At 32.5% G+C, this 17,351-nt stretch overlaps 2 protein-coding genes across 2 annotated transcripts; both read right to left on the bottom strand.

The window, feature by feature from the left end:
- Positions 1-7,976: 7,976 nt before the first annotated feature.
- On the bottom strand, positions 7,977-13,555 carry LOC107851116 (50S ribosomal protein L6, chloroplastic). Its single transcript, XM_016696030.2, has 3 exons — positions 13,357-13,555; positions 10,968-11,279; positions 7,977-8,464 (listed from the first exon to the last, which is right to left on the bottom strand). Exons 1-3 carry the CDS (start codon positions 13,392-13,394, stop codon positions 8,128-8,130), a joined length of 687 nt encoding a protein of 228 aa, XP_016551516.2. The 5' UTR covers positions 13,395-13,555; the 3' UTR covers positions 7,977-8,127.
- Positions 13,556-14,936: 1,381 nt separating this feature from the next.
- Positions 14,937-17,147, bottom strand: LOC107851838 (LOB domain-containing protein 4). The gene is made up of 2 exons (XM_016696933.2): positions 16,703-17,147; positions 14,937-15,650 (listed from the first exon to the last, which is right to left on the bottom strand). The coding sequence occupies exons 1-2, from the start codon at positions 16,880-16,882 to the stop codon at positions 15,348-15,350; spliced, it is 483 nt and encodes a 160-aa protein (XP_016552419.1). The 5' UTR covers positions 16,883-17,147; the 3' UTR covers positions 14,937-15,347.
- Between the last annotated feature and the right edge of the window lie 204 nt (positions 17,148-17,351).

The raw sequence follows: 17,351 nt of genomic DNA, 5'->3' as shown, positions 1-17,351 counted from the left end.
TACACCAATCATGAAAATAGCCTCTTGCAGAAATATGGGGTAAGATAGCGTACAAAAAATCATTATAATTCGGTCCTTCTCTAAATTTCACACATAGTGAAAGCTTTAGTCCGCTCAACGATCACTTTATTTTTATTACCATATCATAGTTGTGCAAATTAAATATTACTTATCTTGTTACTATAAATTATTGTTAACTTGACTCGATGTTAGTGCAACATCATTTGTAACGTTAAAGCTTTCTACTTAACTATTGTTGTTGTTTTGTTTGATTAATGTAGCTTTAAAACTGACAAAGTCATGTGCATTAGATGGAAATTTCCATATAAACAGGATCTCATATGCTTCGAGAACACTCATTTACTTCTTTATTATATTTGTTTTGTTTTAATTTATTTGATATACTTGTCTTTTTGTGTTAGAGTTGTGACTCGAATCTTGTTGGTCCGGTCCTGAAATTTTTGTGGTGCGATTCATATTTGTGATTTTCAATGAGGTCTGTGGTGGTAGCGTAGAGATAGGATCGCGGGTGCGGGGGCAAAACCCCTACGGTATGGACCCTTATGTTTTTGGGTCTAGGAATTATTTGTACATACATACTATATAAGTGCAATTAGTGGATCGGTTTTGGATATTCAGAAATTACGTCATTCTCCACATTATACTTCTTTCCTTTCATAGTGAAATTCCTCTGTCTGCCCGTGATTTTTTTCGCAAGGATTTTCACGTAAATCTGTGAGTTATTCTTATTTTTCTTTTACTTGTGGTTTGCTTATACTGTCCGAATAATAACATTTTGGTTTGTTTAAAAAAAAAGACCCTTTTTCTTTTAAATAATTCTTTAATTTTGATTTTCAATGTGACTTGTTTAATGCCACAAGATTAAAGAATATTTTGATACATTTGTCATGCTGAAGAATAATACTATTAATTTTCAAATAATTGCAAATATCCTACGCAGTGGCGGAGTCGGAATTTTCATTGAGGGGGTTCAGAAGTAAATATATGAACTAGTCGAAGGGGGTTCAATATCTACAATATATATACATAAAAATATTTTTAACCATGTAAATAGGATAATTTTTCCTCAAAGGTGATTCAGATGACCCCCTGAATCCAAAGTGGCTCCGACACTGAGCCTACGATTCTTGGACTAACTGATAAAGTTATTGTCATTTGATAAGGAGATCACGTGTTCAAGTCTTGAAAACAGACTTCGACAGAAATGTAAGGTAAGATTGCGTATAATAACTTACCGAACCCTGCACATAATGAGAGCTTTAATACATCGAGGTACGTTGTGAATAATCTGTGATATAAACTTGATAAAGATATCTCAAAACAACCACCAAAGAATATAGGACTGTTCCTCCCTTAATCAGAGGTCTCGGGTTCAAGCCCTTCGAATAAGACTCCACGCAATGTGAATTCGGATTAGTTGGATTTCAATGGAGTAAGGGCGTGCATCGGTCAGGTCGGTTCGATTTTACATATTATCGGTTCAATTTATCCATTTTTGGTTTTTAAATATGCTAAATCAATAATCAAACCAATAAGATATTTCTTATCGGTTTTTGATTTATCGATTTTTAGTCCTTAGCGATTCGGTTTTTTATTTAACCGATAAAAAAATACTCATAAAATAAAAATAGTAGTAACTAACATTAAACAAATGAATCATATGATTAAGTTTAAACTAAATGTTGTTAGGAGAAATTAAGAGTTCATATAATTGAAATAATAGGTTTGTTAATTTGTAGAAATTAAAGAGAAATTATGAAAAATATATAATAAGTCACACATACATACGTATACATACATACATATATATATACATACATACATACATATATATATACATATATATATATATATATATATATATATATATTGGGTTATCGGTTTACCCAATAAGAAAAAATCAAGCCAAACCAATAACCCAATAATTTTTTTTATAAAATCACTAAAAATTCGTTAACTCAATAACAATAAACCAATAATATTTTTATCAATTTGATTTATCCGTCGATTTGATATTTGCAGATTCTACAATGGGGTAAAAAAAAAAATCTCAAAACAAAACAAAATATAATCATACATGCTAAAGTTGATATATTCTATGTAAATAACTCAATTATTGAATGGTAAAGTGGAAGCATGTAAATATAATGATGAAAGCTATCAAGCATCCAAATCTTATTTAATTTGCAAACAAATCATATGTTAATAATTTAAAAGTTAAATGTGGGGTCTACATCCTGTAAATTGAATAGGTCAATTTTAAAATCATGAGTTTACGTACTCCGTTTATTTTTACTTATTAATAGTATTAAAAGTAAATATTCAATAATATATTCAGTTCGAAGAACTACTCCATTCGTTTCAAATTATAGCTTGTCATTTACTGCTTTTTTAATTAAAGTTATAACACAACTACCTTTAGCAAATTATCAAAATTGTCATTTTCTTTTTTTTCCTTATGTCAGCATGCACCAACACTCCAACCAATAATTATTTTTTTGCTTTTTATATATTTGTCTTTTTTGTTTTATTTGGAATAGTTTAGCCTTACTTTGTTACTCTCTTTCTTTTCTACATTTTTTATTTCTCATTTTTTCTTTATATTTTTTTTCCTTTGTTACTTATTTATTTTAGAAAAAAAACTCAAATATGTCACTGAACTATCAGAAATGGTTCATTTATGCCATCAGTCAAAAGTTGAGCTCGTTCATGCCATCGCCATTACAAAACCAACTCATCCATGCCATTACTTTTTAACGGTGGTTTTCAAAAATAACTTTGCCACGTGGCCCTTTATTAAAGGTCCACGTCATTAATTAAAATAAGCAAAAAACTCAAATATGCCATTGAACTATCATAAATGACTCATTTATGCCACCGGTTAAAAGTTCGGCTTATTTATGTCATCACCGTTATAAAATCAACTCACTCATGCCATTACTTTTAAATGATGGATTTTTAAAAATAGCTTTGCCACGAGGTCTTTTATTAGAAGTTCACGCCATTAATTAAAAGAAATCAATATTAATTTCAAAATATCTTAAATTAGTTAGTATCGGGATTATTTATTCCAGCATTTATACCATAATGATGGGAAAAGTTATCCCATATACATGGCGGGATAGTTGGAACATTAGACTTCTTTTAAGCCGTTAATTGAAAATGATTTTTCAACAATGTATGCGCCACTAATTCGTGATGGGAGAAGTTATTCCTTACACATGATGAAATAATTGGGATAACAGACTTTTTTTAAGTCGTTGTTTGAAAATGATTTTTCAATAATGTATACTCCCCTACTTCGTGATGGGAGAATGGAGAAGTTGTATTGGTATGCCTCTTTCTTTTTCTTACTTGCCCTAATCGTTCATTAGCTTATTTTCTTGCAACTTTGGAGTATATATTGGAGTCACTGGAATTAAAACTAATCAGTTACTGTATGATAGAATTTTTGAGGTTTCTGTTAAGCGTAACATTTATAATGATTTAGAATAAACTGGAAATAGCAAAAGGATATACATTAATCACTATTTTTTCTGATTAGAAAAATAGTTGCTATTGTAGGAAAAAAAATACTTTAATAGGTGTGGGTCGGGTTATGTTAAATGAATCGGTTGTTATTAATGGGTCTAAGATATTTTGAAATTAATATTGATTTATTTTAATTAATATCGCGGACCTATAATAAAAGGTCATATGGCAAAACTATTTTTGAAAACTCAAGGGTGAGCTGATTTTATAACGACGGTGGCATAAATGAGCTGAACTTTTAACTGATGGCATAAATGAGTCATTTCTGATAGTTCAGTGGCATATTTGAGTCTTTTTTCTTATTTTAATTAATGACGTGGACCTTTAATAAAAGGCCACGTGACAAAGCTGTTTTTGAAAATCTTAAAAATTAATGGCATGGATGAACCGATTTTATAACGACAATGGCATGAATGAGCTAAACTTTTAAATGGTGGCATAAATGAATCATTTCTGACAGTTCAATAGCATATTTAAGTCTTTTCCCTTTATTTTATTTCCAAATCATGTTATTTTTTTATTTTACTTTGTATCATAATTAATTGAAAAAAAGGATTAAATATACCCATCAAAATCAATTGAAAGAAGGATTAAATATACCCATCAAAATCAATTGAAAGAAGGATTGAATATATCCATAATTGATGAGTAGTTACACCTAAAATAAAAAACAATACAATAGAGTGTTGCATCGGTCGGTTCGATTCGGGTTTATATATTATTGATTTGGTTTATCGGTTATCAATTTTTAAATATATTAAATCAATAATCAAATTAATAAGATATTTTTATCGATTTTTAGTTCTTAACAGTTCGATTTTCTCTTTAACCGATAAGAAAATATACATAAATAAAAATAGTAGCAACTAACAAGAAAAGAAACGAAATCTTAGTTGCAGCAAAAATCCTACATAATCTGTTTTAGTTTACAAGAATCTTCAAGTTTAAATAGATTTTCGGAAAATTGAATAGGTTTATAGAAATAAAAGAGAAATATAGAATAAGTAGGGATAGAGTGTAATTTGGAATATGCTTATTGGGTTATCGGTTTACCCAATAACCCAATAAGAAAAAATCGAATTGAACCAATATATAATCCAATAAAAAAATTATAAAATCATTAACAAACCGTTAACCCAATAGCAATAAATTAATAATATTTTTATCAATTCAATTTATTGATCGATTCAATTTTTACACACCCCTACAATACAAGATATAAACCTTAAACATTGTTTTTATTTGTATCTTACTTGTGAATAAATAAAAATAAGAGAGATCCATTTTATTTTATTTTATTTGTTTTCTTCTTTACTTATACTGAACTTTCATGTGAACTTGCTTCATCGATTTTCTGAATTGAATTAATTGAGTATTCCGCATTGATTTTTCTTTTACTTTTGACTAAATAAAAACAAGAGAGATCCATTTCTCTTTTTTGTGTTGTTCTTGTTATTTCCTTTGTTTTCTTTTACTTACCATAATTATTTTTAGAGTCAAATGATATTAATTTTAATGAATATTTCAAAATATTTTTTTTAATCATATAAAAAAATTGCAACTTATACTCCCTCCATCTTTTAGTTAGTCATTTTTCACTTTACACATTACTTAAAAAATTAGAAATGAGATGATTAATTTTACTAATTTACCCTTCATTCCTATAAAATCAGAAATAAGATGATTAATTTTACCAATTTACCCCTCATTCATATTGATGGATATCAAGATCATTTATGGAAAATATGCTCACATTAATTAATTTGTTTAGACTTTTAAAATATATTAATTATACGGGTAAAATTTAAATTTTTTAATTAGTTTTATATTGATTTAATAAGTGGACAAATAAGTTAGAACATATATTGATAGTAAGGAGGTCGGTCAACTACAATGAGACGGAGTAAGTAGTATTGTTTGTATAATTTTTTAATATTAAAATTTTAATTTTAAAATATTAAATAATCTAATTTAATTTATTTTTAAAAAATAGTCAAATGAATTCTCGAAAGCCAAACATGACGGTTACAATAGTTTATCTTAATGTTTAACTTTTGATTTTACAAATAAATTTGAGTTTATATTATGTAGTCATTTAATAAAAGTGATAGTATTAAAAAATTATAATAAATTTTTTTAATTTTATAAATTACATAACTAAATTAAAATAATTATTTTTAATAAGAGGATAAATTAAAACGATACGAAAAATAGCAAACGTCCAAATTTTATATTTGGTCCACTCCTTGGAGAATTAAATACGGGTCAGCATGCACAGTGAATTTTGAAATTAGAGTTTACAATAAAGTTTGCATTAATTGCATGGGGAATCATTAATAATACAAAATATTCACCATATTGCATGACACTTCATCAGGAATCTAATGAAACTTGGAGCATCTTTACCAATATAGGTTGTGGTGAAGTGGATGAACTGCTTTACCCTTAATTAAAGGTCGAGGGTTTGATTCTGGGTATGAAGAAAACTCTATTGGGAGCACTGGCACCTTAATGAATCCTGCAATGAATGATCCGGATTAATCGAGGCTCTAATGCGGACACCAAACACCAAATGAGAAACCAAAAAACGAAACTTGGAGCATCTTTTCACTAGGTCCAACATGATTTAATACATGTAATAAACTTGTTTACAATTGTATTTGTTTTTATTATGATTCAGATGACTGAATTTGAATACATTTCTTTAAATTTAAAATTTAAATGATTAAAATTATTTGTTTTTCAAAATCTAATATGAAAAAGTTATCAATTAGTGAATATAATAAAAATTAATTATATATTAGAAAAATATTTAATTTAATACAATACAATTATTATTTGATTAAAAAAAGAAACTTGTATGTTTGTTAGTGATAGTGGAGATGGTTTATAATGGTGGTGACAGGTGATGGTGGTAATGATTGATGTTAGTGACTAGTAATATTAACGATGATAATTGTGATGCTAGAGATGGTCGTTATTGTAGTGATTGTCATGATGGTGGAGATTGATAGTGGTGGTGCTGGTTGTGATGTGAAGTTGGTTGATCATGTTAATAGCTAGAGGTGTTGATTGTGGTGGCTTAAAAATGTATGCATGATGATCGATGATGTGTTGGTGGTAGTTGGAGGCGTTGTTTGTTGCGATGGTGGAGATGATTGTTAGTAGAGACAGACTGTAGCGATGGCGGTGGTTGATATTGATGGTAGAGGTGGCGACATCGATGACAATGGTGGCAATGGTGATGGCCGAAGAATGTGTAGAGATTGATGATATAGAGGTGGTAGGTAGCGATGACGCTAGCTGTGATAGATGAGTTGGTTGATAGTAGAAATTGATCGATAGTAATTGATGATGGTCATGGCGTTGGTAGTGGTGGTGATAATAGCGGTGAATATAATTAAAATAATGAAGGTGGTAGGTGTGATAGCGGTTGAAAGTAATGGCCGATAGCAATCTTGGTTGTCAGAGAAAGAGTATTAATTGAAATGTATATTTGCTTTTGGTTTACTCTATTTGTGAATCTAATTTGCAAACTCCACCAATTATAAGTCATTATATCATTTAATTAGTCATGTGTAATTTGTAGTGCTGCTTACTCCATGTGCTACTAACGATTTTCATTAAAGGGGTTTAAAATATGAAAAAATAAATACACGAAAAAGTTATAAGGAATTCAACATCTGCTAAATATATATATATATATAAAGATAACTTCAACTATGTATAAGCAGTGTAATTTTTGGTCGAAGTAGGTTCGAATGAATCCCTCGATCCAACCTATCTCCAGCCCTGCTCACAAGGTGGAGCCCAAAGAGGGGGCCCACACTAAAACAGTGTTTTACCCTAAATGTTTACTCAACTGCTGCGCCTCAACACATTTCGAGGAGAACCAACTAGCTCTAAGTTCGAGTGACATTTCACCCCTAACCACAACTCATCCGTTGATTCTTCAACGTCAATCGGTTCGGAACCGACTTCCACTTAGTTTCACCCAAGCTTCATCTTAGTCATGGATAGATCACTCAGGTTCAGATCCATATACAGTGACAATTGCCCTATGAAGACTCACTTTCACTACGGCTCTGGTGGGTTCCCTTAACCAAGCCACTGCCTATAAGTCGCCGGCTCATTCTTCAACAGGCACGCGGTCACAGCCCTACTCCTCCCACTTGCAAACCTTACAACTATTTTTGTGGGTAGAGAGGTTTCTTGTTTTCGATGGATCCTCCGCTCAAAAAAATCATTTTTTTTTTCAAAACGAGTTTGAAAGAAATGCAAGAGAAACCACCTCCATGAACCAACATGAGTTGTGGTATAGCGGTGAGACTACTCCACCCTTAATCAGAGGTTTTGGGTTTGAGCCCTGGATATGTGCAAGATTCAGATTAGTCAGGGCTCCAATGTGGTTACCGGACACCGAGTGGAAAACCAAAAAAAGAAACCACCTCCATGAATATTACATACAATTTCAAATTGTCAAAGGGATACAAGATTAACAAATTGTCAAGTCACTTCAAAATGAACCTAACTTCAAAATAGCTCTAGAAAAATAGAAATAACAAAATGTACCATTTACTTCTTCTTGCCTGCTTTACCTTCTTTTCTTCTAACTATTTCATCAGCATATTTCACTCCTTTACCTTTGTATGGCTCTGGAGGTCTCCATTTTCTTATTGAAGCTGCAAATTGGCCGATGGCCGACTTATCGTAACCACTTACAGTGATTCTGGTGTTTTCTTCAACCTTAACTTGCAGTCCAGCAGGAATTTCCATCCTAACTGGATGTGAAAATCCAAGATTGAGAACTATGTCTTTTCCTTCGAGCGTTGCACGATATCCAACACCTATCAATTGAAGTTTCTTCTCGAACCCTTTGGAGACACCGACCACCATGTTATCGGTGAGAGTCCTGGAGAGTTTGAAGCAGAAAAAAGAGCATCTTCAGAGTAAACACCAAAATATATGCGTCTACGTTGTCATTAGAATTGAATTCCACAACGGTAATGGCCGAAATGTTCGAGATGCATCAAGAAGTTGAAACTAGAGCTGATGGTGTAAGAAACACATTATGGTTTTCGAGATCATACCTTTGTAATCAGAAGATATGTAAAACTGATAACGACCATCAGAGTCATGTAAAATGAAGATTCGTAAGTGATAAGCTAAAAGCTTATGAAAGCCTAAATGTTGGCAATCACTGAACTTCTTCTAGCTTGAGGCGTGTCCATGACGCTATCCTTGAGGATATTTAACCGTATAGGTGTATCCCTCAGGATTCGACAAACTCATCTATAAACTAGTACCAGAAACCACATGCTTCATGGCTAGTATAGCGAAAAATTCTTTCATATTAAAGGTCCTAAAACTCTAGGACGACTAGTTAACGGCTAGCTTGACCATTTCAAGTTAAGGCAAAACAATAAATGATACACGGATAAAAATAAGGGACACTTCTTTTAGAGATACTCAATAATTTCCAACAATCTTCCGCGCATCTCATAAAGAAAATCTATAAAATGAAGAAAGAAAACATATTTTGATGTTTTGCTTGATTTTGAATATAATGGATTCATATGGTGTCTTTGGTTTATGAACTAGATACAGATGAAATAAGATTTAACTTACAGAATAATTGGTTTATAAAATAAGGTTTATAAACCAAAAATTCTAGTTGTAGGTTAAGTTTCTTATTCATGACTCAATACCCTCCCAATTCGTGGTTTTGCGGTAATAGACCATGCGCAGAACCACCTATAAAGGATATGAACAACATTAACGGATCGTTTGGTTGGGAAAGATTATCTCGGGATAATTAATCCCGGATTAGCTATCCCTTATCCCATATACATGGTGGGATAACTAATCTAGGGACTAACTAATACCCCTAACCAACGTGGGATAAAATAATCCTACATTTTATCCCGACAATATTATACCTTATACCTCCCACCAAACGACCCCTAAGAGTATAGCTCAACCTCATTATATGAGTATCTCAAAAGGAATTGTCACTTAGTTATATCCAATTACTTATTATTTTCCCTAAGTTAAACTAGTTGTTAACTAACTGTTGTAGAGTTTAAGGAGCTCTAATATGAAAGAATTAATTTGGCTATACAAGCCATTGAAGCATGCGTCTATAACTCAAAAATAAAGATTTTCTAATTCTCCTCCTATTTTATCTTCCTTCTTTCAAAGTTGAATTTTTTCCCTTGAAATTTGTTGTTTGTGTTCCCAATTTATAACCGAAAGACCTAGTTAAATCTCGGGCAAAATATCCTTAAGGATAATGTCCTCGACATGCCTCAAGCAAATTCCTAGTCTACTTAATTTTCTAATACTACTAAGATAGCTCAATTAGCTAATACAGTATACACTGAGATGCACTTTTAAATTTTTGAGACTTGCAAATGGCCGACTAGCCTCCTGATATTATAGATTTTTTAAATCGCCCTGTTATTGTTACTAGTTGCTACAGTTCAACGGTCTTAACTTTTACTAAATTAAGAGAAGGAAAGTCTACTGGATGACAATCTTCTACCATAATGGAAAAAAAAAAAGGACAGCCCGGTGCACTAAAGCTCCCGCTATGCGCAGGGTCCGCGGAGGGCCCCACCACAAGGGTGTATTGTACGCAGCCTTACCTTTCATTTCTGCCGGAGGCTGTTTCCAAGGCTTGAACCCGTGAACTCTTGGTCGCATGGTAGCAACTTTACCAGTTACTTTAAGGCTCCCCTTCAATCTTATACCATAATGATTCAACAAAATCATTCAGCTACAATATGATTTGTACCTTGACAAAATTGAGTTCCTTTATTATATAGTACAATGAATTTCGACATGACCGATGCCTTTTAACGTAGAAACACTACCACGAGGACGGATATCTGTCCGTTGCTAGCAAGTCCTAGTGGTTCTTCTGTCTATATTCCCTCTTCAGCCCAATTTTTCCTTTCTCATGACTTAGAATCATTAATGCTGCCCTAAGATCTGTTACGTTTGAATTTTTTGGAATTTTAATCTTCTTACGGTGAGAAAGATTGATTCTTTAACATGTTTAAACTAAGCAAAATGAAGTGACTTGTTCTTATGTTGCTCGGTCTCTTCAAAAATGTTGCTCGGTGCATGTCGTTGCAAATTTTGGAAAATCCAATATAGGTGCGACAACATTTTTGGTGAGTCCGAGCAACATACTTCTTCCATATTTACAAGTTTCCTCATAGAAAAAGTAGCATTCTGTTATATCAATTTATGAAGTAACCATTGACACAATGCTATAGCACGTACGATAATCAGCAGTTAAGAGCAAACCAGTAAAGTTTAACAGATATGTCATAACTTAGAATGTTTACCATATGAAAGAAAACCGAAGGAAAAGATCGAGACTACCACGCGATTAAACTGCAGACTACCTGAATAAACCATGCATTTGATTTGCCCGTCTTGTCTCCACGGCTTTTCTGACCCTTAGAATACCTCCATCTTCCTTCTCAAGCTTCACTTCTCGTGGATAAGTTATGGCCATCTCTCCAAGAGGTCCCTTAACTTTCAAATCTTGGCCCTCCATTGTGAGTGTCACATTGGAAGGTACTGCTATTGGTTGCTTACCGATTCTTGATTCTTTACATTCGATCGTCTTCCTCACAAAACCAACACGACGAACAGCAACACTCGATACACGAAACCCATTCAAACTCCCTACAAAAGGAGACCTTAAAGTAGTACTGCATGAAATAAAACAAGAATAAGATGTATGTTTTGGCAAGAAAGCCAACACCAATAACAACCACACTCAAGATATGAATCCCATTCAAACCCGTCAATATACGGAGAACGTAAATAGATAAAACAAGATCAAGTTTTTTATTTTTACGAGAAAACTTGCCAACCTCCAACACCACATCCATTGGCTAACGGGAATGTATAGGTGGTAGGCACAACATTTCTGAGCTCCAGGAGCTTAAGCTAATAAACCCATAAATCATTATACAGCCAAAAATTGAAAAGCAGAGTTACAATAGGCATCACGATAAATAAGAAAAACACCAAATTTCAAATATTTGAATTAACCACTTTCTTATATAAGTAAATATTGGGGTAAAAACCTTAAAGTTCATAGCAAAGATTTATAATCAAAATTAAAGGGCGGAAAAAATGTAATCCACCTCAGTTTGTGAAGTTAAATTAACTAAACTTAGTGTAAGCATGATGTAAATAATTTTTTTTCAAGCAGATAATACACCATTATGTAGTTTTAGGGTCATAATTGTGGAAGAGGCGCACTGCAACAACATAGACAATAATTGACCAAGAAGATAGAAATGCGCTCCTGCCTAATTTCAACATTTCAAGAAACTGAATGAAAATGTAAAATAATACCAAAGTTTCCACTTTCAACAACTAAATCAACAATCTAACTTGTCATAAACATTCGGGACTATCTAAATTTGCCTTATGGCCCTTATCTGTAAAGAAACAGCGACAACTCGAGAGACTAAACCCACCAGGCAATGTTACAATAAAAAGCTATGATGGGAGCATAATAATTAAGCTTTTTTTTCTATCTACACACAAAAAGCTAAAAATACACAAAATTGTTCCTAACAGAGACAAACACTAAGTGATTTCTTTCCATCTGTTCTAACCTTGGTGGACAGAGTTACCTAGTACCTATTGCTGGTGGAAGGTGGCAGGTATCCCGTGGATTTAGTCGAGGTGCGCGCAAGCTCGCCCGGACACCACGGTTATCGAAAAAAAAAACAAAGACAAAAAAATTGCATAAATTGACCAAGAAACTATAAATGTGCAAATACCCAACTCCATCAATTATTTCTTATTGCTCTGAGTTCTATATTTATTGTGTCTTATTCCTTTTCATGTTATGCCATCCATCTTGCTTCTTATTTAATTACGCTTTGGTCTACTTTTCTCTATCTTGAGACGGGGGTCTATCGGAAACAACCTCTACTTCTCTGGAGGTATCGGTATGGACTGCGTACATTCTACCCTCCCCAGACCCCACTTGGTGGGAATACACTGGGTTTGTTGTTGTACCCAATTCCATCTATTCAAGAATCAACATGCTTTCTAAAGCTACAACCTTTATCTTTTTATAAGGACATCCCATAAGCTAAAAGACATAAAATTGAATAAATTGACAAAGAAACTACAAATATCCAAATACCCTATTTCAACAGTTCAAGAATCTAACACAAAAATGTAAAAAACAAGAAGCTAGTAATTAAGTTTTTTACCCTCAACACACAAAAGCTACCAACTTTATTGTATTTATAAGGAACCCCAAGAAACTAAAATGCACCAAAACAACATAAAATTGAATAAATTGACAAAGAAACTACAAATATCCAAATACCCTATTTCAACAGTTCAAGAATCTAACACAAAAATGTAAAAAAACAACAAGCTAATAGTTAAGTTTTTTACCCCCAACACATAAAAGCTACAAACTTTATTGTATTATAAGGAAACCCAAGAAACTAAAATACACAAAACATCATAAAATTGACCAAGAAACTACAAATATCCAATACCCAATTTCAACAATCAACACGCTAATAATTAAGTTTTTTACCCTCAACACTCAAAAGCTACAAACTTTATTGTATTATAAGGAACCCCAAGAAACTAAAATACACAAAACTTCATAAAATTGACCAAGAAATTACAAATATCCAATACCCAATTTCAACAAATCAACAAGCTTTCTAGTCATAACAAAAATGTAAAAAAGCAACAAGCTTTGTATTATCACTAACTGATAAATCAAATAGCTAAATGTACCTAGTATGTAAAGAAGCAGTGAGTGAAGAGCTACTCATTCTTGAATTTGCCTGCAATTTACAAGCTGCTTATCTGGTTTGTTTAGTGGATAGACCCCTTTTGCCTTTGCACATTAATGGGGTATATTGTCAATTTCACCCCTTATCCTACTTTACCTATATGACAAATATTCCCCCCTCTTTTTGCAAAGTTTTCACTTTTCCCCTATTTATCTTTCATTCTTTTTCTTTTGCTAAAAATGATACTGCTAGCGTTAGAGTTTTGTGACTCAAATTCTGTTGATCCGATCCTGAAAAGTTCACAGTATGACTCATGTTTGTGATTTTTTATGGGGCCTATCGACCCGATCTCGGAGCCCACCACCGATTTCATTAGGGGTTCGGGGGCGAACCTCGCGGTATGGACTTATATGTTTTTAGGCCTAAAATTTATTTGTATGCACGTATTATATAAGTGCAATTAGTGGATCGATTTAGGACGTTTTGAAAATACGTCATTCTCCTCATTATATCCTCCATCCATTATAGTGAAATTACTTTGCCTCTGCCCGTGGTTTTTCCCGCAAGGATTTCTACGTAAATCTGCGTGTTCATCTTATTTTTCTTTTGCTTGTGGTATTGCTTATTTTGTCCGATTATAACACTTAGATAAGATTGTAATGTTAGTTTTGAAGAGAAGCCTCGGAGCTACTAGTAAAGTTGTTGTCATGTAACCAGGATCAGGTCACGGGCTCAAGCCTTGAAAATAACCTTTGCCAGAAATGCAAGGTAAGACTGCGTACAATACACCTTTGTGCCGGGATCCCTTCCCGGACCCTGCGCATAGTGGAAGCTTTAGTGCACCGAGTTGTTCTTTTTTTGTAATGTTATTTTTATCCCATATTGAGGCAGAATAGCAATCTCGAGATAACTTATTCACCAACCAAACAAGCCCTTAATCGAATTGAGGATTGAATATCTATCATGTGTTAGAGTTCGAGATTCTGTGGGATTATATTGACTATGCTATTGTTGTTAGTGTTTGGAATTCTTAAATTCACTATAAAAGTTATAACGTGAATTTTTTTTAGTATTATTATAAGGTTCGAGCCAGAGTTATTAAATTTATGATTGATCGACACACATATTTTAGTCCGCTCCATCTCATATTAAGTGAATTGCTCATTATGAAATTTAAAATGTACTAACCAAAATTACGTTTATATCTGTTACATATTTAGACATTTACAACTTAGTCATGTTCATCATCACTCTTTAATGTGCTATAAACAAATATATATCAAAAATAAATAAAGACCACGATATATAGCAAATATTAAAAAAGACTAGACAGACACCACTAAAGGATGCGATTCAGCGGATGGGGCTGCTCCTCCCTTAACCAGAGATCTCGTGTTTGAGCCCTGGATATTGAAAAATTCTTGGTAGGGAGCGATTCTCCCTGAATGGAGCCGTACGCGGCACAAATTCAGATTAATCGGACTCCAATGTGAACACCAAACACCAAATTGAAAAAAAAAAAAAAAAATAGACAGGCATTATTGTGTGTCTAGACATGTACTATTTTTAACTTGACTTTTATATATATATATATCCATATATATAATTAATTAGAACAATCTTAAAAGTACATGGATTTGATACAAAGTATATAGCTCATCTATTACAAGGAAAAAATAAGTAATAGATGTACTAATATTCTTACGAAAAGATCGAATTAAAAATTCTGAAATCGACTCTAATTAATTAATACGACTACAATGACACCTCTATATTGGCTCGTACTATGATCATATCTATTGTAAAAAGTGATATGATAGTGAATGATTGCATGCAGAGGTGGATCTAGCTTTTGAATCAAAGTAGATTGTGACGGTTGTATTTTAATTGGTCGGAGAAAGGGTGAATTTAAAAAAAGAAAGTTCAAACCTTTTTATGTAGTAGTACTATATGTTATATGAGTGTGAACTATAATATATTAATTTTAGGTCATTATAAGAAGTCACAAGCTTCAAATTCTGAATGTGCCTCTGATTGCATGTGTATGGGCGGCGACACGGCCCCTGGTGAGTTCGCGACCGTGCCGCCGCCGCCACGATACATGGATGAGGGTTGTTGCATCTTCATATGGACAATCTCAGCTTGTGCAATTGCTAATTGTTTTTGGAGAAATTCAATTTGGTGTTGTAAAGATGAAATAGTTCCAACACAACCATAAATTGGATCTTTCATTCTTGCATTTGCCTCATACACCATTGAACTCACTGCATCTCCTCTTTGATATTCTGGCAATTCCTGTGGAAATATATTAAAATATGTTAACCAAAATAGATTGATCTGAAATCTGATTCAAATCCAATATGGTACCTATGGGTACATAAGAAATGTACTGAACCGATTCTTTTTAATGAGTACATCGATCTGATCGCAATTTCAAATATACGGTCGTCCGGACTCATATATGGTAAAAGTGATGGCTTGGTTGTCCCCACACCCCCCTTATCATTACTTCATGTTGCTTTCGACTCGAACTATATATATATATATATACATATGTATGTATGTACACACATATATATGTGTATTTCGCGAGAAGAGCTTCTTTTGAGCCTGAATATCATCATTACCTTAAAGTTTGAATATAATACATTAAAATATTTTATTCTTTATGTCTCAATTTTGAACAGAATAATACATTTTTATATTTAAAAACAATTTAACTTTGTCATTTTACACCTAATGATCAAGGAACCATAGTGCTAGTTTTAGAGTCGGCAGAAATCAATAACTTTTCCTCAAACCTTATATATGTTTATGTTTTCTTTAAAAAAAAAAAATCATTTAATATGTAACAATAATCTATTCAGAACTCAATAACTCTAAAAATTATAGTCTAAAATTCATTAACTAAAAATTATGATTCCACCTTAATTTTAAAACCCCAAATTTTAAAACTTCATATATTTTTTTAACGAGTAAAGCATCTAATACCCCCGAACTATGAATAAATTTTCTACACACACTCCAACTTTATAGGGGTCCGATATTCCCTAAATTAAGTTTTAACGTATTTTTGTCATCTTTTTAGCTGACGTGTCACCTTTGACGTGGACTTCTTTTTATGTAATAAAGATGTCACGTCAACACAAAAGGGCGACAAAAATACACTAAAATTGAGTTTAAAGGGGTAACAGAATCCCTGTAAAGTTGGAGTGTGTCGTAGCTAACTTTGACCATAGTTCGAGAGGGTACTGAATGCTTATTATCTCTTTTTTAAACTTCATTTCAAGTCAGATATCGTCACATAAATTGAAACAGATAGATTTAAAAAATGCTTAATTAATTACCTGAAGCATCTTATTGACATTGCTAGCTCCAAAAACTTTATGAACACTTGCAAATTTGTGTGGTTCATCACTTGGAAAATAAGGTGAAAAAACACAATCTTGTGTACATCTTCTTCTTAACAACTTACAAGCTGCACATGGAGAAGTTGCACCTTGTTTTCTACCACCACTCTCTTTCATATCGATATACTTATGCTGGTAGAAAATAATAAGTCTATGTCGATAAAATAGTAGGTATATATCGATAAGACAGTCGATATATACACATGTAAACTAGTCTAAACACCACTTCAACCTAAAATCATTCGTTAAACTATACAAAAATTTCAATTAAAGACAGCTAGATACACTAAACTCTGGCTATTTTAACTTAAAAGTTAAAGGGAAAGAAGGAAAATTTGTTTAAAGAGGGTTAGGAAGATTAGGGGTTTCAGTGTTATATAGATAAAAAGTGGTACAATAAAATCTTTTGTAGGACCTATTAAAGAGAAACTTTAACAAAAACATCTATGTCAAGTATACTACAAAACCCTAAAATTATATTTAAAATTTGGGAACAGAATTACTCGATATACTTATACCGGTAGAAAATAGAAAGTCTCTATTGATCAAATAGCATATATATATATATATATATATATATATATAT

The sequence above is a fragment of the Capsicum annuum genome, chromosome 12, assembly GCF_002878395.1.
Source record: "Capsicum annuum cultivar UCD-10X-F1 chromosome 12, UCD10Xv1.1, whole genome shotgun sequence".
Classification (NCBI taxonomy): Eukaryota; Viridiplantae; Streptophyta; class Magnoliopsida; order Solanales; family Solanaceae; genus Capsicum; species Capsicum annuum.
Note: the sequence above shows the minus strand (reverse complement) of the source record. Positions and strands in the feature narration are given on the sequence as shown.